Source organism: Oncorhynchus mykiss, chromosome 19 (assembly GCF_057628025.1).
Source record: "Oncorhynchus mykiss isolate SJ-2025 chromosome 19, ASM5762802v1, whole genome shotgun sequence".
Classification (NCBI taxonomy): domain Eukaryota; kingdom Metazoa; phylum Chordata; class Actinopteri; order Salmoniformes; family Salmonidae; genus Oncorhynchus; species Oncorhynchus mykiss.
Genome location: NC_143040.1, coordinates 72,871,684 through 72,894,710, shown reverse-complemented (window position 1 = coordinate 72,894,710; position 23,027 = coordinate 72,871,684). Strand labels below are relative to the sequence as shown.

The following is a 23,027-nucleotide window of genomic DNA, read 5'->3' as shown; positions in this document are numbered from 1 at the left end:
ACCCTACTGTGTTCACAAATGTAACGTGGGTAGTCCGTTGTAGCTCAGTTGGTAGAGCATGGTGCTTGAAATGCCAGGGTAGTGGGTTCGATTCCTGGGACAACCCATATGAGAAATGTATGACCGTAAGTCACTTTGAATAAAACTGTCTGCTAAATGGCATTTATAATTATTATAGAACAGCAGTCTGTGTGCGCATGTGAGTGTTGTTAGACTGCAGGGTTAACAGTGATGTTGTTAGACTGTAGGGTTAACAGTAGTGTTGTTAGACTGTAGGGTTAACTGTAGTGTTGTTAAACTGCAGGGTTAACAGTAGTGTTGTTAGACTGTAGGGTTAACAGTAGTGTTGTTAGACTGTAGGTGGCAGGGTTAACAGTAGTGTTGTTAGACTGCAGGGTTAACAGTAGTGTTGCTAAACTGCAGGGTTAACAGTAGTGTTGTTAGACTGTATGGTTAACAGTAGTGTTGTTAGACTGTAGGTGGCAGGGTTAACAGTAGTGTTGTTAGACTGCAGGGTTAACAGTAGTGTTGCTAAACTGCAGGGTTAACAGTAGTGTTGTTAGACTGTAGGTGGCAGGGTTAACAGTAGTGTTGTTAGACTGCAGGGTTAACAGTAGTGTTGTTAAACTGCAGGGTTAACAGTAGTGTTGTTAGACTGTAGGTGGCAGGGTTAACAGTAGTGTTGTTAGACTGCAGGGTTAACAGTAGTGTTGTTAGACTGTGGGGTTAACAGTAGTGTTGTTAGACTGCAGGGTTAACAGTAGTGTTGTTAGACTATAGGGTTAACAGTAGTGGGGTTAACAGTAGTGTTGTTAGACTGTAGGGTTAACAGTAGTGTCGTTAGACTGCAGGGTTAACAGTAGTGTTATTAGACTGTAGGGTTAACAGTAGTGTTGTTAGACTGCAGGGTTAACAGTAGTGTTGTTAGACTGTGGGGTTAACAGTAGTGTTGTTAGACTGTAGGGTTAACAGTAGTGTTGTTAGACTGTAGGGTTAACAGTGGTGTTGTTAGACTGTAGGGTTAACAGTAGTGTTGTTAGACTGTAGGGTTCATAGTAGTAGGGTTAACAGTAGTGTTGTTAGACTGTAGGGTTAACAGTAGTGTTGTTAGACTGTAGGGTTAACAGTAGTGTTGTTAGACTGCAGGGTTAACATTATTAGGGTTAACAGGAGTGTTGTTAGACTGTAGGGTTAACAGTAGTGTCGTTAGACTGCAGGGTTAACAGTAGTGTTATTAGACTGTAGGGTTAACAGTAGTGTTGTTAGACTGTAGGGTTAACAGTAGTGTTGTTAGACTGCAGGGTTAACAGTAGTGTTGTTAGACTGTAGGGTTAACAGTAGTGTTATTAGACTGTAGGGTTAACAGTAGTGTTGTTAGACTGCAGGGTTAACAGTAGTGTTGTTAGACTGTAGGGTTAACAGTGGTGTTGTTAGACTGTAGGGTTAACAGTGGTGTTCTTAGACTGTAGGGTTAACAGTAGTGTTGTTAGACTGTAGGGTAAACAGTAGTGTTGTTAGACTGTAGGGTTAACAGTAGTGTTGTTAGACTGTAGGGTTAACAGTGGTGTTGTAAGACTGCAGGGTTAACAGTAGTGTTGTTAGACTGTAGGGTTAACAGTAGTGTTGTTCGACTGTAGGTGGCAGGGTTAACAGTAGTGTTGTTAGACTGTAGGAATAACAGTAGTGTTGTTAGACTGTAGGGTTAACAGTAGTGTTGTTAGACTGTAGGGTTAACAGTAGTGTTGTTAGACTGTAGGGTTAACAGTAGTGTTGTTAGACTGTAGGGTTAACAGTAGTGTTGTTAGACTGTAGGTGGCAGGGTTAACAGTAGTGTTGTTAGACTGTAGGTGGCTTTGAGATGATGTTGTTTCTCTGTGTGTTGTTTTTTCTAGGTAGCTGGTCTTGAAACAGTGCTGGGGACGAAAGAGCTTTGGGCTATGATGTTATCCCTGTCTCTGATACCTGCCCTGCTACAGTACCTGGCCCTCCCCTTCTGCCCTGAGAGCCCCAGATACCTGCTCATCAACCGCGGTCAGGAGAGCCAGGCAGAGACTGGTGGGTAGCACTGTCACACAGTACACACTATTGTAGTGTAGTAATATTTAATATGTGTATATACAGTTCATTATATATACATCACATGCGACCTGTAATAAGACTACGCAATTAGCCCATTTAATGAGTTATCTGACTACATAAAAATTATTTAGCAATATTTAAAACCTGTTTGGGATAGGGGGCAGTATTTTCACGTTCGGATGAAAAGCATGCCCAGAGTAAACTGCCTGCTACTCAGGTCCGGAAGCTAATATATGCATATTATTAGTAGATTTGGATAGAAAACACTCTGACGTTTCTGAAACTGTTTGAATGATGTCTGTGAGTATAACAGAACTCATATGGCAGGTGAAAACCTGAGAAAATATCCGAACCAGGAAGTGGGAAATCTGAGGTTTGTAGTTTTTCCAAGTCATTGTCTTTCGAATATACAGATGTTAATGGGGTCATTTTGCACTTCCTAGGGTTTCCACTAGATGTCAACAGTCTTTAGAACCTTGTTCCAGGCTTCTACTATGAAGGGGGAGCGAATAAGAGCTGTTTCAACCAAGGGGTCTGGCAGAAAGCCTTGAACTAAGTCACGCGCGTGGCAGTGAGAGCGAGCTGCGTTCCCTTTCCTTTCCAAAGACAAAGGATTTGTCCTTTTGGAACATTATTGAAGATTTATGCTAAAAACATCCTAAAGATTGATTCTATACTTCGTTTGACATGACCTAGTCAAATCATGTAGAAATGACCTAGTCAAATCATGTAGAAATGACTTGGTCAAATCATATAGAAATGACCTAGTCAAATCATGTAGAAATGACCTAGTCAAATCATATAGAAATGACCTGGTCAAATCATGTAGAAATGACCTAGTCAAATCATATAGAAATGACCTGGTCAAATCATGTAGAAATGACCTGGTCAAATCATGTAGAAATGACCTAGTCAAATCATGTAGAAATGACTTGGTCAAATCATATAGAAATGACCTAGTCAAATCATGTAGAAATGACCTAGTCAAATCATATAGAAATGACCTGGTCAAATCATATAGAAATGACCTAGTCAAATCATGTAGAAATGACCTGGTCAAATCATATAGAAATGACCTGGTCAAATCATATAGAAATGGCCTAGTCAAATCATGTAGAAATGACCTAGTCAAATCATATAGAAATGACCTAGTCAAATCATATAGAAATGGCCTAGTCAAATCATGTAGAAATGACCTAGTCAAATCATATAGAAATGACCTAGTCAAATCATATAGAAATGACCTAGTCAAATCATATAGAAATGACCTAGTCAAATCATATAGAAATGACCTAGTCAAATCATGTAGAAATGACCTAGTCAAATCATGTAGAAATGACCTAGTCAAATCATGTAGAAATGACCTAGTCAAATAATGTAGAAATGACCTAGTCAAATCTTGTAGAAATGACCTAGTCAAATCATGTAGAAATGACCTGGTCAAATCATGTAGAAATGACCTGGTCAAATCATATAGAAATTACCTGGTCAAATCATGTAGAAATGACCTGGTCAAATCATGTAGAAATGACCTAGTCAAATCATGCTCTTTTTCGCATGCTTGAAGTTCTGATTTGAACTGCTCTATTTTTCACTCTGATGTCCTCTAGGACTTTTTATTTTTTATTTCACCTTTATTTAACCAGGTAGGCTAGGTGAGAACAAGTTCTCATTTGCAACTGCGACCTGGCCAAGATAAAGCATAGCAGTGTGAACAGACAACAACACAGAGTTACACATGGAGTAAACAATTGACTTCACAGTCATATCAAGCATGTTCGACCCTAGTTTACTGTGTCGCATTTCATTCTTCCCAAGTAAAAACACAACAAGCTCTGGGATGAACACGTTCTTAGATGTTTTATTTTGCCTGCCAATATACAGCCAATCGTGAAGACTTTAACCACCTAGTCGATTAAAATGTAAGTCCTTATCCCGTTTTGATCAAGTCATTCATACGAGTTAATTGCCATAAATCAAAAAATATCAATTGCTTGCATTTTCACCATCATGTAAGCTATGTATCTGTTATACATATAGTAACAAAAAAATTAAACAAATCAAAATATATTTTAGATTTTAGATTCTTCAAAGTTGCCACCTTTCGCCTTGATGACAGCTTTACACACTCTTGGCATTCTCTCAACCACTTTCACCTGGATTTTTTTTACCAAACAGTCTTGAAGGCGTTCCCACATATGCTGAGCACTTGTTGGCTGCTTTTCCTTCACTCTAGGGTTCGTGTCTCTGCGGAGTGACGGTACTGATAAGTAGCCGTTGGAGATACTGCGAGACACTGGGGGAGTCCTTCATTTAGGAATGTGTTTTTACCTTTGTCTGACACTTCAGCCACTGATTACAGTGTGTTAGTAAAAGGCATGGAAATGGGTTGCATGGAAGCTCCTTTTGTATAATGTGGATCTCGAGTCTGATCTTATTTCTGGTTCTGTTGTCTTTGGAGTGAGGCCTAGTCTACTGGTGAAAAGGGGTCTCATTCATTTTGGGAAACGATTTGGCTGGAGGGAAGGTCGTAACAAATCCTGTCGTTTGTAAGGAATCCAGAGTAGAGGAACCTGATGGGTTATCAGAAAAGTAGCCTGAAGTGTTCCCAGCATGTTTTGTTACATGTCAAAGAAAGCAAGTTTAATGTTGGGGAGGATGTCATCGATCCCACGTATCTGTCTGAGACGTTTATGGGTAATCCTGATTTCGCTAGACCTTCTGAGATGACTTCTCCTTTGAAAACCTCAGTGTATTTAATTACTTTGTAAAATAAACAGATTGCCATACAGGGCATAAAGCTTCAGTTACAAGAATTTCGAGGCATTATTCCAAACATGGTCAAAGAGAGAGAGAGAGAGATAAAGAGAGCATGGCCCATAGCCAGAGGGAGAGGGAGAGAGAGAGAGAGAGAGAGAGAGAGAGAGAGAGAGAGAGAAAGCATGGCCCATAGCCATGGCCCATAGCCAGAGAGAGAGAGAGAGAGAGAGAGAGAGAGAGAAGGAAAGTATGGCCCATAGCCAGAGAGAGAGAGAGAGACAAAGAAAGCATGGCCCATAGCCATGGCCCATAGCCAGAGGGAGGGAGAGAGAGAGAGAGAGAGAGAGAGAGAGAGAGAGAGAGAGAGAGAGAGAGAGAGAGAGAGACAAAGAACGCATGGCCCATAACCATGGCCCATAGCCAGAGAGAGAATGAGAGAGAGAGAGAGAGAGAGAGAGAGAGAGAGAGAGAGAGAGAGAGAGAGAGAGAGACAAAGAACGCATGGCCCATAACCATGGCCCATAGCCAGAGAGAGAGAGAGAGAGAGAGAGAGAGAGAGAGAGAGAGAGAGAGAGAGAGAGACAAGGAAAGCATGACCCATAGCCAGAGGAAGAGAGAGAGAGAGAGAGACAATCACATTACACATTACACACCATCACATTTCATACTATCGCACACATTACACACACTCACACACATTACACACTATCACATTACACACATTACACACCATCACATTACACACATTACACACTATCACATTACACACATTACACACATTACACACCATCACATTACACACATTACACACTATCACATTACACACATTACACACCATCACATTACACACTATCACATTACACACATTACACACCATCACATTACACACATTACACACACATTACACACTATCACATTACACACATTACACACCATCACATTACACACTATCACATTACACACATTACACACCATCACATTACACACTATCACATTACACACATTACACACTATCACATTACACACATTACACACATTACACACCATCACATTACACACATTACACACTATCACATTACACACATTACACACTATCACATTACACACATTACACACTATTACACACCATCACAGTACACACATTACACACTATCACATTACACACATTACACACCATCACATTACACACTATCACATTACACACATTACACACTATCACATTACACACATTACACACATTACACACCATCACATTACACACATTACACACTATCACATTACACACATTACACACTATCACATTACACACATTACACACTATTACACACCATCACAGTACACACATTACACACTATCACATTACACACATTACACACTATCACATTACACACATTACACACTATCACATCACACACATTACACACCATCACATTACACCCTATCACATTACACACATTACACACATTACACACTATCACATTACACACATTACACGCTATCACATTACACATTAAAATTGTATCAAATCAACACCCAATGGTTTTACAAGCACTAGAAATATCCACTGGACGAGAACCAGGTGTTTGTGTTTATTCATCTTGTTTCTTCATGCTGAAGGTTTGGCATTAAGTCCCAGACAATGTCATGTCTGGTTTACTGGATCAATGTCTGTGACTTGTTAAGTTGTCTTATTGTCAATGTCTATTGTCTATTGTACAAACAAATATAATCTTTAAAAAATATCTTATACAAAAATAACAAGGGCCTTGGAGACCCAGAAAGAGGTGGGTGGGTAGTACACAATAATCTTATGCCGGGATTCAATCAGGTCAGCAGCAGATCCACGATGTTGACGATGATATTCTTGTTGTTGTTTACCCCAGCCCTGTGGCGTCTGAGAGGCCCGTCAGACGAGGTGTTCACGGAGCTGGAGGAGATGAAGCAGGAGGCGGCTCACACCCAATCAGCCCTCACAGTAAAGGAGTTCTTCACGAAACGCTCCTACCGACAGCCAATCATCATCGTCCTCATCGTTAATCTGGGCTCCCAGCTCTCAGGCTTCAACGCGGTATGTTGTTTTAAATAAAATATTTGAGTAGTTTTATTGAAAATGCATTTTTCCAGGTCTGTCTCATTTGCAAAAGAGACCTGAACATTCAGTAGTGAGTAATGTGTTCTCTATGGGGTATTTTTCCAGTTCTGTCTCTTTTGCAAAAGAGACCTGAACATTCTGTAGTGAGTAATGTGTTCCCTATGGGGTATTTATTCAGACCTGAACATTCTGTAGTGAGTAATGGGTTCTCTATGGGGTATTTATTCAGACCTGGACATTCTGTAGTGAGTAATGTGTTCTCTATGGGGTATTTATTCAGACCTGGACATTCTGTAGTGAGTAATGTGTTCTCTATGGGGTATTTATTCAGACCTGAACATTCTGTAGTGAGTAATGTGTTCTCTATGGGGTATTTATTCAGACCTGAACATTCTGTAGTGAGTAATGGGTTCTCTATGGGGTATTTATTCAGACCTGAACATTCTGTAGTGAGTAATGTGTTCTCTATGGGGTATTTATTCAGACCTGAACATTCTGTAGTGAGTAATGTGTTCTCTATGGGGTATTTATTCAGACCTGAACATTCTGTAGTGAGTAATGTGTTCTCTATGGGGTATTTATTCAGACCTGAACATTCTGTAGTGAGTAATGTGTTCTCTATGGGGTATTTATTCAGACCTGAACATTCTGTAGTGAGTAATGTGTTCTCTATGGGGTATTTATTCAGACCTGGACATTCTGTAGTGAGTAATGGGTTCTCTATGGGGTATTTATTCAGACCTGAACATTCTGTAGTGAGTAATGTGTTCTCTATGGGGTATTTATTGAGACCTGAACATTTTGTAGTGAGTAATGTGTTCCCTATGGGGTATTTATTCAGACCTGAACATTCTGTAGTGAGTAATGGGTTCTCTATGGGGTATTTATTCAGACCTGAACATTCTGTAGTGAGTAATGGGTTCTCTATGGGGTATTTATTCAGACCTGGACATTCTGTAGTGAGTAATGTGTTCTCTATGGGGTATTTATTCAGACCTGGACATTCTGTAGTGAGTAATGGGTTCTCTATGGGGTATTTATTCAGACCTGAACATTCTGTAGTGAGTAATGTGTTCTCTATGGGGTATTTATTCAGACCTGAACATTCTGTAGTGAGTAATGTGTTCTCTATGGGGTATTTATGCAGACCTGAACATTCTGTAGTGAGTAATGTGTTCTCTATGGGGTATTTATTCAGACCTGAACATTCTGTAGTGAGTAATGTGTTCTCTATGGGGTATTTATTCAGACCTGGACATTCTGTAGTGAGTAATGGGTTCTCTATGGGGTATTTATTCAGACCTGAACATTCTGTAGTGAGTAATGGGTTCTCTATGGGGTATTTATTCAGACCTGAACATTCTGTAGTGAGTAATGTGTTCTCTATGGGGTATTTATTGAGACCTGAACATTTTGTAGTGAGTAATGTGTTCCCTATGGTCTAACAGACTAGCAGACTAGCAGACTAATGGACTAGCAGGCTACTAGACTACCAGATTAGCAGACTACCAGACTAGCAGCAGACTACCAGACTAGCAGCAGACTAGCCGACTAGCAGCAGGCTACCAGACTACCAGTCTACTGGACTAGCAGACTAGAAGACTAACAGCAGATTAGCAGACAAAAATGATTCTACCAGACTCCTAGCAGACTAGTAACAGACTAGCAGCAGACTACCAGACTAGCAGACTAGCAGCAGACTACCAGACTACCAGACTACCAGACTAGCAGCAGACTACCTGTCTACCAGACTACCAGACTAGCAGCAGACTACCTGTCTCCCAGACTACCAGACTAGCAGCAGACTACCAGACTACCAGACTAGCAGCAGACTACCTGTCTACCAGACTAGCAGCAGACTACCTGTCTACCAGACTAGCAGCAGACTACCAGACTAGCAGCAGACTACCTGTCTACCAGACTAGCAGCAGACTACCAGACTAGCAGCAGACTAGCAGACTAGCAGCAGACTACCAGACTAGCAGCCGACTAGCAGACTAGCAGCAGACTAGCAGACTAGCAGCAGACTAGCAGACTAGCAGCAGACTAGCAGACTAGCAGCAGACTACCAGACTACCAGACTAGCAGCAGACTAGCAGACTAGCAGCAGACTAGCAGACTAGCAGCAGACCAGCAGACTAGCAGCAGGCTACCAGACTACCAGACTAGCAGCAGACTAGCAGACTAGCAGCAGACTAGCAGACTAGCAGCAGACTACCAGACTACCAGACTAGCAGCAGACTAGCAGACTAGCAGCAGACTAGCAGACTAGCAGCAGACCAGCAGACTAGCAGCAGGCTACCAGACTACCAGACAAGCAGCAGGCTACCAGACTAGCAGCAGACTAGCAGACTAGCAGCAGACTAGCAGACTAGTAGTCTAGTAGCTGACTACTAGACTACCAGACTACTAGACTAGCAGACAAGCAAACTACTGGACTACCAAACTACCAGACTAGCAGACTAGCTGCAGACTAGCAGCCTAGCACCAGACTACCATACTAGTAGCATGTTACCAGACTGGCAGCAGATGACCGCAGACTAATAGCAGACTACCAGAATAGCAGACTAGCAGTAGACTACCAGACTAGCAGACTTGCAGTTATTTGCTAAACCCTCCCCTCTTTCCAGAGTTGATTCTGCGGCATTGTGTCAGTATGGTTCTTCAGGCTCTCCTACAGCTCAGTAGGGAACCTGAGGCTAAAGGAAAGACAGGCAACACACTGAGGTTAAACATATACCCTTCTCACTTCTCATTTTCCAGATCATCAATTATTCCACCAAGATGTTTGACAAGGCTAACTTTGACGAAGCCAAGTATCTGACGCTGGGGGTGGGGGCCGTGAACGTGGCCTTCACTCTGGTGGCGGTGAGTAGAGTACACTAGAGTAATCTCACCTATAATCTCACCTGTTAGGAAGTATGGAGACTCACCTGTAATCTCACCTGGTATGAGGCATGGAGCCTCACCTGTAATCTCACCTGGTATGAGGTATGGAGACTCACCTGTAATCTCACCTGGTATGAGGTATGGAGACTCACCTGTAATCTCACCTGGTATGAGGTATGAAGACTCACCTATAATCTCACCTATTATGAGGTATGGAGACTCACCTGTAATCTCACTTGGTATGAGGTATGGAGACTCACCTATAATCTCACCTGTTATGAGGTATGGAGACTCACCTGTAATGTCACCTGGTATGAGGTATGGAGACTCACCTGTAATCTCACCTGTTAGGAAGTATGGAGACTCACCTGTAATCTCACCTGGTATGAGGTATGGAGACTCACCTGTAATCTCACCTGGTATGAGGTATGGAGACTCACCTGTAATCTCACCTGGTATGAGGTATGGAGACTCACCTGTAATCTCACCTGGTATGAGGTATGGAGACTCACCTGTAATCTCACCTGGTATGAGGTATGGAGACTCACCTATAATCTCACCTGGTATGAGGTATGGAGACTCACCTGTAATCTCACCTGGTGTGAGGTATGGAGACTCACCTGTAATCTCACCTGGTATGAAGTATGGAGACTCACCTGTAATCTCACCTATTATGAAGTATGGAGACTCACCTGTAATCTCACCTGGTATGAGGTATGGAGACTCACTTGTAATCTCACCTGGTATGAGGTATGGAGACTCACCTGTAATCTCACTTGGTATGAGGTATGGAGACTCACCTGTAATCTCACCTGGTATGAGGTATGGAGACTCACCTGTAATCTCACCTGGTATGAGGTATGGAGACTCACCTGTAATCTCACCTGGTATGAGGTATGGAGACTCACCTGTAATCTCACCTGGTATGAGGTATGGAGACTCACCTGTAATGTCACCTGGTATGAGGTATGGAGACTCACCTGTAATCTCACCTAGTATGAGGTATGGAGACTCACCTGTAATCTCACCTGGTATGAGGTATGGAGACTCACCTGTAATCTCACCTGGTATGAAGTATGGAGACTCACCTGTGAATGTGTGTCTGTTTTTCCTCTTCAGTTCTTCCTGATGGAGAGGGCGGGGCGTAGGAAACTACTGCTGACTGGCTTCCTGTGTCTAGCTGTGTGCAACCTCTCCATGACCGTCATAGACTCAGTCCTGGTACCTATAACCACACCGACACTAAACCTAAATGATCAATCAATTATATTATACAATTGTCCACCTGAGTGTTGTCCATCTGAGTATTTACCATGTGAGTATTGTCTATCTCAGCGTACCTTGTTGGTGACTCTCTGTCTACCTGTAGGTGTAATACACTATGATGCTGTTATTCAACATGGTCTAAGGACAATTCGTATTATTCTGTATGTAAATCTATGACATTCCATTTAGTATGATATGTTACGTTGGAACAGCTGTCATACAATTACATATGAATTAGAGGAGGTATAGTATCATACTGTCCGTTTTACCTGGTTGTACAATATCGTACGTCTTGGGTGATGTCATTTATCATACGTCTCGGTGTCACGTTCTGACCTTAGTTCTTTTGTTATGTCTTTGTTTTAGTATGGTCAGGGCGTGAGTTGGGTGGGTTGCCTATGTTCCGTTTTCTATGTTGTGTTTGCGTTTGGCCTGGTATGGTTCTCAATCAGAGGCAGGTGTCGTTAGTTGTCTCTGATCGAGAATCGTACTTAGGTAGCCTGTTTTCCCCATTTTGGTTGTGGGTGTTTGTTTTCTGTTTAGTGTTGTTGCACCTTACAGGACTGTTCGTTGGTTGTTTATTGTTTTGTTTCAGTGTTCATTAAAACATGAACCTTTGGCGCTTTGGTCCTCACCTTCTTCCACCGACGACGAACGTCACAGTCGGAGGATATTATTTTATCGTACAAATACGAATTGGACGATGTAATTTACCATACGTCTTGGAGGGTGTAATTTACCATACGTCTTGGAGGGTGTAATTTATCATACGAATTGGACGATGTAATTTACCATACGTCTTGGCTGATGTAATTTACCATACGTCTTGGATGATGTAATCTACCATACGTCTTGGCTGATGTAATTTACCATACGTCTTGGCTGATGTAATTTACCATACGTCTTGGCTGATGTAATTTACCATACGTCTTGGAGAATGTCATTTATCATACGTCTTGGAGGATGTAATTTACCATACGTCTTGGCTGATGTAATTTACCATACGTCTTGGCTGATGTAATTTACCATACGTCTTGGAGGATGTAATTTACCATACGTCTTGGCTGATGTAATTTATCATACGTCTTGGCTGATGTAATTTACCATACGTCTTGGAGAATGTCATTTATCATACGTCTTGGAGGATGTAATTTACCATATGTCTTGGAGAATGTCATTTATCATACGTCTTGGAGGATGTAATTTACCATATGTCTTGGAGAATGTCATTTATCATGCGTCTTGGAGGATGTAATTTACCATACGTCTTGGAGGATGTAATTTACCATACGTCTTGGAGGATGTAATTTACCATACGTCTTGGAGGATGTAATTTATCATACGTCTTGGAGGGTGTAATATGGGTTGCACCTCTGTCACTCGGTCGTGTCCTGCCATTGTTTTTAACGTTCTCAAGCCCTCTGTTAGCGCAGCCATAGTGATGCCTTAAAGGGGGTCATGAGCACCATCATTCTGGACGGAGGATAACTACTGTTTAGTCTAATTAACACTATAGTGCCTGGAAATACAAGATTTCTTTTGTACAAAATATTTTGAAGGAAACAACTTTGCCGTTGACCTCCCCTCAATCTTAGCTTGCTAGCTAACGTTATACTATATTTAAAGTCAATCTGGTGACCTCCCCTCAATCTTAGCTTGTTAACTAAAGTTATACTATATGTAAAGTCAATCTTGTGATCTCCCCTCAATCTTAGCTTGTTAACTAAAGTTATACTATATGTAAAGTCAATCTTGTAACCTCCCCTCAATCTTAGCTTGCTAGCTAACGTTATACTACATGTAAAGTCAATCTGGTGACCTCCCCTCAATCTTAGCTTGCTAGCTAACGTTATACTACATGTAAAGTCAATCTGGTGATCTCCCCTCAATCTTAGCTTGCTAGCTAACGTTATACTATATGTAAAGTCAATCTTGTGACCTCCCCTCAATCTTAGCTTGCTAGCTAACGTTATACTATATTTAAAGTCAATCTGGTGACCTCCCCTCAATCTTAGCTTGCTAGCTAACGTTATACTATATTTAAAGTCAATCTGGTGACCTCCCCTCAATCTTAGCTTGCTAGCTAATGTTAAACTATATGTAAAGTCAATCTTGTGACCTCCCCTCAATCTTAGCTTGCTAGCTAACGTTATACTATATTTAAAGTCAATCTGGTGACCTCCCCTCAATCTTAGCTTGCTAGCTAACGTTATACTACATGTAAAGTCAATCTGGTGACCTCCCCTCAATCTTAGCTTGCTAGCTAACGTTATACTATATTTAAAGTCAATCTGGTGACCTCCCCTCAATCTTAGCTTGCTAGCTAACGTTATACTATATGTAAAGTCAATCTTGTGACCTCCAAATGATGACAAAAGGTGTTCCTACTAATAATTTGCCGCCTTTTTTTAATGGCATTATATATCCAAGCCATTGCAATGGATGTTGGATAACTTTTTCATCAGCGTTCATTGACGATGCATTGAGTAGAATGCTCAGTCTGGCATCAGTCCAAAAAACGCACGTTCAAAACAATATTGTGATGAGACATGCAACCCGTGAATAGTATTGCACATCTTAATCTGAGACCAGGTTGCTTGTTAGGCAGTAACAACAAAGAAGAATTACAGGAAGCATTTATGTTGTCAGTTAGGGGAACTAACGACAAAGGTTAAGAGAATTGGCTTAAGTTTAGAATAAGGGTTAGCTAAAATGCTACACTTGTCCCGTTGTCACTTGAACAGGCAACCTTTGGAGTGCTAGACAGTCTGGGATTACGCTCACCCATCCTCCCTGACCAATATAATATTGATTGACTGATTGATCTGCCCTGTAGTTCCTTGTCCCAGAGCTGCGTAGCCTGCAGGTGTTGGTCGTGTTCTTCCTGATCTCAGCCTATGAGGTGGGACCTGGTCCTATTTCCTGGTTCATCGCTGCAGAGCTGTTTGACCAGCCAGCCAGACCAATCGCCATGGCCTTCACCAGCATGCTCAACTGGGGAGGGAAGTTCATGCTGGCCCTGCTCTTCCCTCCACTACTGGTAAGTTTAACATAGCCTGTGTCATAGGATAGCTGTAATACAACACCGATGGTACATGACATTATGGCACCAATGGGACTTAACATTATGGCACCAATGGCAAATTACATCATGGCACCAATGGGACTTAACATTATGGCACCAATAGTACATGACATAATGGCACCAATAGTAGATGACATAATGGCACCAATAGTAGATGACATAATGGCACCAATAGTACATGACATAATGGCACCAATAGTAGATGACATAATGGCACCAATAGTAGATGACATAATGGCACCAATAGTACATGACATTATGGCACCAATAGTACATGACATAATGGCACCAATAGTACATTACATAATGGCACCAATAGTACATGACATAATGGCACCAATAGTACATGACATAATGGCACCAATAGTACATGATATAATGGCACCAATAGTACATGACATTATGGCACCAATAGTACATGACATTATGGCACCAATAGTACATGACATTATGGCACCAATAGTACATTACATAATGGCACCAATAGTACATGACATTATGGCACCAATAGTACATTACATAATGGCACCAATAGTACATGACATTATGGCACCAATAGTACATTACATAATGGCACCAATAGTACATGACGTAATGGCACCAATAGTACATTACATAATGGCACCAATAGTACATGACATAATGGCACCAATGGTAGATGACGGTATGGCTGGTTTGATATCATAGATAGGACTATCTTCTAAAATGAATCAATGAAATGTACTGCAATTTCCAGTTGTGTTAATTAACTCTCTGCTCCTGTGTGTGTGTGTGTGTGTGTGTGTGTGTGTGTGTGTGTGTGCGTGCGTGCGTGTGTGTCTCTCTCTCTCTCTCTCTCTCTGTAGAAACTGTGTGGTGCTTATGTGTACCTCCTCTTTATGACCATGGCTCTGACAGCCTTCAGCTTCACTTGGAGACGCCTACCTGAGACCAAGGGACGCACCTTCGATGACATCGCAGCCGAGTTCCGAGAGTCCGAGGGCATCCCCCTGCACATTAAGACTGGTTTCAACACCTTCCCCTGACCTGACCGCCCTGGCCCCCCTCTCACCTTACCCCCTCCACCTACCCAGAGGTCGGAGGTTGTACTGGGGGGTCACCGAGGTCTTCTTGTGTTCAACCTTCGCTTGGGACAAATGTTTTATTGTATTTAACCTTTTGCTTAACCAGGTAGTCAGAACACGACCTCTAACACAAGGGAGACATGGTGGGACTGATACAGGACTTCAGGTGGTGGCCTCCCACAGTGTTGTCCGTTTTCTGACGACGTGTACATTTATAAACATCAAAAATAAGATTTCCTCTGTTACTGTAGTAGTCACGCATATGTATCATAAAATGGATAAATATTATTATCTGTATTGTTGGATTGAGGTATTACGAACTTGTTTTCAGATCCATATCATTGAATGTTAAAAGTGAAGCTCCTGTATATAAGAGATTATAAGAGTCTGGATCTCCTATCTGGAAGAGTTTATAAGAGTCTGAAGCTCATGTCTATAAGACTTTATAAGAGTCTGAAGCTCATGTCTATAAGACTTTATAAGAGTCTGAAGCTCATGTCTGTAAGACTTTATAAGAGTCTAAAGCCCCTGTACCTGATGAAACATTGAACTTCTTGTGGCGTGGTTCTCCTCCATTGGACAGAAGCGTTCCTCACAACTATCAACTATTTGCCTCTGAGCAGCTTCACCTAAGCAGTAAGGTCAACACTTTACAGTAAGGTACCATTTGTAAAGAGTCTGTAAAGGTTTAAGTGATTATTTAAGCATTTATAAATGCATTATAAACCATTAATAAGTAAGGGATAATCAACGAGGGTTTTTTGGGGAAAATAATGATTGACGTGGAACAGAACTTCCACAGAGTTACATTATTTTCCAGAGAACGCATAGAGCCCCTCGTCCCTTATATACCGAGGCTATAGACAGGTTGGTTGTTTAGCAACAGAACTTCCACAGAGTTACATTATTTTCCAGAGAACGCATAGAGCCCCTCGTCCCTTATATACCGAGGCTATAGACAGGTTGGTTGTTTAGCAACAGAACTTCCACAGAGTTACATTCTTTTCCAGAGAACGCATAGAGCCCCTCGTCCCTTATATACCGAGGCTATAGACAGGTTGGTTGTTTAGCAACAGAACTGAAACGTGCACAATTACGGAGCAAAACAGACGTGGTTAGAATGTTTTACAACATGTAAACTATAATTTGTCTCTAATGGTTTATTGAAAACATAAATACATTTGCACAAATGAGCACTTGTTGTCTCTCAAATACACCTTTACAGTTGTTGGTTAGCTAGCTAGGAAATGTTTTGCCATATTAGCATTGACATGAAATCAGTCTGGTTCTTCCTTGGGAGCAATTTCCAAACACCTGAAGGTACCACGTTCACCTGTACAAACAATAGTACCAAGTTTATACACCACGCAGGGACAGCGCAGCCGTCATACCGTCCAGCAAGGAGACGCATTCTGTCTCCTAGAGATGAACGTACTTTGGTGCGAAAAGTGCAAATCAATCCCAGGACAACAGCAAAGGACCTTGTGAAGATGCTGGAGGAAACAGGTACAAAAGTATCTATATCCCCAGTAAAACGAGTCCTATATCGACATAACCTGAAGGCCATTTAGCAAGGAAGAAGCCACTGCTCCAAAACTGCCATTAAAAATCCAGACTATGGTTTGCAACTGCACATGTGGACAAAGGTTGTACTTTTTGGAGAAATGTCCTCCGGTCTGATGAAACAAAAATATAACTTTTTGGCCATTATGACCGTCATTACGTTCGGAGGAAAAAGTGGGAGGCTTGCAATCCGAAGAACTCCATCCTAACCGTGAAGCACGGGGGTGACAGCGTCATGTTGTGGGGGTGCTTTGCTGCAGGAGGGACTGGTACACTTTACAAAATAGATGGCATCATGAGGCAGAAAATTATGAGGATATATTGAAGCAACATCTCAAGGCATCAGTCAGGAAGTTAAAGCTTGGTCGCAAATGGGTTTTCCAAATGGACGATGACCCCAAGCATACTTCCAAAGTTGTGGCAAAATGGCTTAAGGACAACAAAGGCAAGGTATTGGAGTGGCCATCACAAAGCCCTGACCTTAATCCTATAGAAAATGTGTGGGCAGAACAGAAAAAGTGTGTGCGAGCAAGGAGGCCTACAAACCTGACTCAGTTACACCAGCTCTGTCAGGAGGAATGGGCCAAAATTCACACAACTTATTGTGGGAAGCTTGTGGAAAGCTACCCGAAACGTTTGACCCAAGTTAAAGAATTTAAAGGCAATGCTACAAAATACTGATTGAGTGTATGTAAACTTCTGACCCACTGGGAATGTGATGAAAAAAATAAAAGCTGAAATAAATCATTCTCCCAACTATTATTCTGACATTTCACATTCTTAAAATAAAGTGGCGATCATAACTGACCTAAGACAGGATTTTTTGTGTGTGTGTGTGTGTGTGTGTGTGTGTTTATTAAAATTATAATATCATACTGTGGACATCTACGTCTATAGGCCTATGCATGCAAAGCCCTGATACGTTTAGTGCTAAAATCCCTGACATCTGAACCGTGAGATGGCCAATTATTGTTTTAGGCAAGTTGTCACGTCCTGACCTTAGTTCCTTTTTTATGTGTCTTTTTGGTTTGGTCAGGGCGCAAAGCATAGTGTCCCCAGTGAGTGGGCATCGAGCCAGGAGGGATGAAGCCGGCTCAGCACATCTGGTCTCCAGTGCGTCTCCTCGGCCCGGGTTATATGGCACCAGCCCTACGCACGGTGTCCCCGGTTTGCCAGCACAGCCCAGTGCGGCCTGTTCCAACTCTCCGCACTTGCCGGGCTACAGGGGGTAACCAGTCAGGACGGGTTGTGCAGTCTCGTTGCTCGAGACCTCCAGTGCGCCTCCACGGCCCAGTGCATCCGGTGCCTCGGCCAAGGAGAAGGCTGCCTGTATGTCTCCCCAGCCTGGTGAGTCCTGTTCCTGCTCTTAGAACCAAGTCTCCCTCCTGTCTGGAGCCACCAGAGCCGCCCGTCTGTCCGGATCCGCCAGAGCCGCCCGTCTGTCCGGATCCGCCAGAGCCGCCCGTCTGTCCGGATCCGCCAGAGCCGCCCGTCTGTCCGGAGCCGCCAGAGCCGCCCGTCTGTCCGGATCCGCCAGAGCCGCCCGTCAGTCCAGAGCCGCCAGAGCCGCCCATCACTCCGGAGCCGCCAGAGCCGCCGTCAGTCCGGAGCCGCCAGAGCCGCCCGTCAGTCCGGAGCCGCCAGAGTCGCCCGTCAGTCCGGAGCCGACAGAGTCTCCCGCCTGTCCGGCGCTGCCAGAGTCTCCCACCTGTCCGGAGCTGCCAGAGTCTCCAGCCTGTCTGGCGCTGTCCCTGTCCGTAGTCTCCCTCCTATTCGGGGCCAGCGGTAAGGGTCCCCAGTTCGGAGTCGGCGGCGAGGGTTGCCACTCCAGAGGCGCCACCTCAGTGGGCCAAGATTAAGGTGGAGTGGGGTCTACGTCCCACCCAGACCCTCCCCTATAGGTTCAGGTTTTGCGGCCGGAGTCCGCACCTCTGGGAGGGGGTACTGTCACGTCCTGACCTTAGTTCCTTTTTTATGTCTCCTTTTTGGTTTGGTCAGGGCGCGAAGCATAGTGTCCCCAGTGCGCATGGCAACTGTCAATCGTTGTCTCTGATTGAGGACCATACTTAGGTAGCCTGTTCCCACCTGTGTTGGTGGGTAGTTGTTTTCCACCTCATAGGACTGTTTCATGTCATTCACTCTCTTTGTTGGTTTTTCTCATTCAGTGTTCAGTTTATTTCATTAAATTTACAATGAACACTTACCACGCCGCGTGTTGGTCTGAGGATTCCTATTCCTCATCTTCAGACGGAGAGCAGATTCGTTACACAGGTAGCCTAAAAACCAATAGAAAAATAGGCTATAAAATGTAGCATGTGCTACACATTGAAACATAAGGAATAGTGTTTTTGTCATTTGTTCTAGGCTGTTTTTAAGGACATGTAAATGTGGCTCATTTGGCCATTATCCCTCATTTATTGATGCCGCTGTCTGCGCCAGGTTGGATATGAATGGGTGTTACGGTAAATTAAAATCTTCCCTGTCATGTTGTCTGGCGCCAAATGTTCCTAAAGGAAACTGAAATGGCATATTGTTCTCATGAAGATGTTTGAATAATATTCGCGTTAAAATCTGTCGGCAATTAGCTAGTCTTGTTACTTTGATTGTGACATCATGGTTCACCAGCCGTTTATCAACATGTAAAGAATAAGTTACCAGCCTAACAAGCTTGTAAGAATCTCTAATGTAAAAAATAGGGGACCACAATGGAAATAAGTCCCCAACTTGATTGTGCTATCCCGGTCACTTAAAAACAACAACATATATATATATATATATATATTTTTTTTTTAACTGACAAATAAAATCAATCAGTCAATTCAAACTGTGCAGTGGCCATTTGATGAATGGAAAGAGACATCTCTTACAAAACACCAAACAGTTTAATAACACTCGGAGATTGTCAAGCCAAGCCTTCAATACTGGGATGTATTTTCTGTTTGTTGAGATTGACGTAGTCTATTTATCCTGGTGTTGAAAAATGCAAACCATGATATTGATGTTCCCGAAGACGATATGATTTGTTTATTGATTGTGTGGTGCACTGGCACAGAAACATGTTGGTGGGAAATTAGTTGCACATATTTTATATAATTACAAAAATGGCATTCCCCCTAGCTGATCATAGTTGGCAGCTGATCGTATTGTAATGAGACAGGCATGGAGAGTGAGCTCCTCTGTGGTGGTCAGCGAAATCCCAACCTTCTGGCATCGATTGTGCCACAATAGAATGCTGTGGCAAATTCGATATCCAAGTGTGTAAACACAGGGTTGCTTGTTGTTGTAAACATTATTTTTGAGAAAAACTTTATATCCATCAAAATAAAGTCAAATCTTTCTTCTCTTTCTTGTGATGTACAAGTCACGAAAGTATTCATCCCCCTTTCCTATTTTGTTGAATTAAAACCTGTAATTTAAATAGATTTTTATTTGGATTTCAAGTAATGAACATACATAAAATAGTCCATATTTTTGAAGTGAAATAAAAAACAAAAAATTGTATTATTTAAAACATAAAAGTCGTGTAACGGTTTTCTTCCGCTGAAGGAGAGGAGGACCAAAATGCAGCGTGCTTAGTGTTCCACTTCTTTAATATTGACGATAAACGAGAACACTACAAAATACAAAACAACAAATGTGAAAACCGAAACAGTCCTATCTGGTGCAATGACACTAAGACAGAAGACAATCACCCACAAAATACCCACAGAATATGGCTGCCTAAATATGGTTCCCAATCAGAGACAACGATAGACAGCTGCCTCTAAATGAGAACCAATCTAGGCAACCATAGACATACAAAACTACCTAGAAAGGATACAGCCCCATAAACATACAAAACCCCTAGACCAGACAAAACACATAAATGCCCCACACCCTGACCTGACCAAAATAATAAAGAAAACGAGGATAACTAAAGCCAGGGCGTGACAGTGCGTTTATTCACCCGCTTTGCTATGAAGCCCCTGAATAAGATCTGGTGCAACCAATTACCTTCAGAAGTCACTGTGGCCCCATCCGAGGACACCCCCGGACAGGGCCAAACAGGAAGGATATAACCCCACCCACTTTGCCAAAGCACAGCCCCCACACCACTAGAGGGATATCTTCAACCACCAACTTACCATCCTGAGACAAGGCCGAGTATAGCCCACAAAGATCTCTGCCACGGCACAACCCAAGGGGGGGGCGCCAACCCAGACAGGAAGATCACATCAGTGACTCAACCCACTCAGGTGACGCACCCCTCCCAGGGACGGTATGAAAGAGCCCCAGTAAGCCAGTGACTCAGCCCCTGTAATAGGGTTAGAGGCAGAGAATCCCAGTGGAAAGAGGGGAACCGGCCAGGCAGAGACAGCAAGGGCGGTTCGTTGCTCCAGAGCCTTTCCGTTCACCTTCCCACTCCTGGGCCAGACTACACTCAATCATATGACCCACTGAAGAGATGAGTCTTCGGTAAAGACTTAAAGGTTGAGACCGAGTTTGCGTCTCTTACATGGGTAGGCAGACCGTTATTAAAAATGGAACTCTATAGGAGAAAGCCCTGCCTCCAGCTGTTTGCTTAGAAATTCTAGGGACAATTAGGAGGCCTGCGTCTTGTGACCGTCTTGTGACCGTAGCGTACATGTAGGTATGTACGGCAGGACCAAATCAGAGAGATAGGTAGGAGCAAGCCCATGTAATGCTTTGTAGGTTAGCAGTAAAACCTTGAAATCAGCCCTTGCCTTGACAGGAAGTCAGTGTAGGGAGGCTAGCACTGGAGTAATATGATCACATTTTTTGGTTCTAGTCAGGATTCTAGCAGCCGTATTTAGCACTAACTGAAGTTAATTTAGTGCTTTATCCGGGTAGCCGGAAAGTAGAGCATTGCAGTAGTCTAACCTAGAAGTGACAAAAGCATGGATACATTTTTCTGCATCATTTTTGGACAGAAAGTTTCTGATTTTTGCAATGTTACGTAGATGGAAAAATGGGCATCACTAAGTAAGGGGCACCATGAAGACCAAGGAGCTCTCCAAACAGGTCAGGGACAAAGTTGTGTAGAAGTACAGATCACGGTTTGGTTACAAAAAAAATATACCAAACTTTGAACATCCCATGGAGCACCATTAAAACTGGTTGGGGATAGGGGGCAGTATTTTCACTTTGGATGAATTGCGTGCCCATAGTGAACTGCATCCTCCTCTGTCCTAGATTGCTAATATATGCATATTAGTATTACTATTGGATAGGAAACACTCTGAAGTTTCTAAAACTGTTTGAATTATGTCTGTGAGTATAACAGAACTCATAGGGCAGGCAATCTTCCAAACAGGAAGTGAAATTCTGAATACATGTCTAATTTCAAGTCTTCGCCTATCCACTTCCAAATAAGATATGGATCTGGTAGCACTTCCTACGCCTTCCACTAGATGTCCTCATTCAGTAGAACGTGGAATGGAGCTTCAGGTGTGAACTTTGACCGAATGGGAGAGGAAATAGTCACTGTCGCGACAGAATGCAATTTCCCTGTGGCGCATTTGTCTGTGGGTGTCACCATCGTTCCATTTGGCTGCAGATGAAAACATTTGATCCGGTTGGAACGTTATTGGATATATGAAAATATCATCCTGAAGATTGATTCTCTACTTAGTTTGACCAGTTTATTCGACCTAGAATATATATTTTTGAAGTTTTTGTCCGAGTTCTCCTGGACCAGCGTCAGCTTTTGGGCGCGTGAGCTGAAAGTGATAGCAAATGCAGCTACTTGGACACTAGTATTGGACATTATGGAACAAAACAATGATTTATTGTGGAACTAGAACTCCTTGCACTGCATTCTGATGAAAGATCATCAAAGGTAATGGAATATTTATGATGTAATTTCGTATTTCTGTTGTCTCCAACATGGCGGAGAAATATTGTTACTTCTGAGCGCCGTCTCAGATTATTGCATGGTAGGCTTTTTTCATAACGTTTAAAAAAAATCTGACACAGCAGTTGCATTAAGAACCAGTGTATCTTTAATTATATGTAGAACATGTATCTTTAGTCAAAGTTTTTGATGAGTATTTCTGTTATCTGGCGTAGCTTTCTATAATTCCTCCAGTGGTTTAGGGGAAACATTTAACTGTCTTGGAATGGCCTAGTCAAAGCCCAGACCTCAATCCAATTGAGAATCTGTGGTATGAGTTAAAGATTGCTGAACACCTGTGGAACCCATCCAACTTGAAGGAGCTGGAGCAGTTTT

The 23,027-nt window shown here is 42.5% G+C and overlaps 1 protein-coding gene across 1 annotated transcript in view; it reads left to right on the top strand.

The window, feature by feature from the left end:
• slc2a1c (solute carrier family 2 member 1c) overlaps window positions 1–16,428 on the top strand; it is a 30,303-nt gene extending 13,875 nt beyond the window's left edge. The window contains exons 6-11 of the mRNA XM_036955369.2: window positions 1,893–2,055; window positions 6,723–6,907; window positions 9,695–9,799; window positions 10,940–11,041; window positions 13,923–14,126; window positions 15,017–16,428. Coding sequence (XP_036811264.2) covers window positions 1,893–2,055; window positions 6,723–6,907; window positions 9,695–9,799; window positions 10,940–11,041; window positions 13,923–14,126; window positions 15,017–15,196 — 939 coding nt within the window. The 3' untranslated portion in view covers window positions 15,197–16,428. The remainder of the gene's footprint in view (window positions 1–1,892; window positions 2,056–6,722; window positions 6,908–9,694; window positions 9,800–10,939; window positions 11,042–13,922; window positions 14,127–15,016) is intronic.
• Window positions 16,429–23,027: the final 6,599 nt, after the last annotated feature.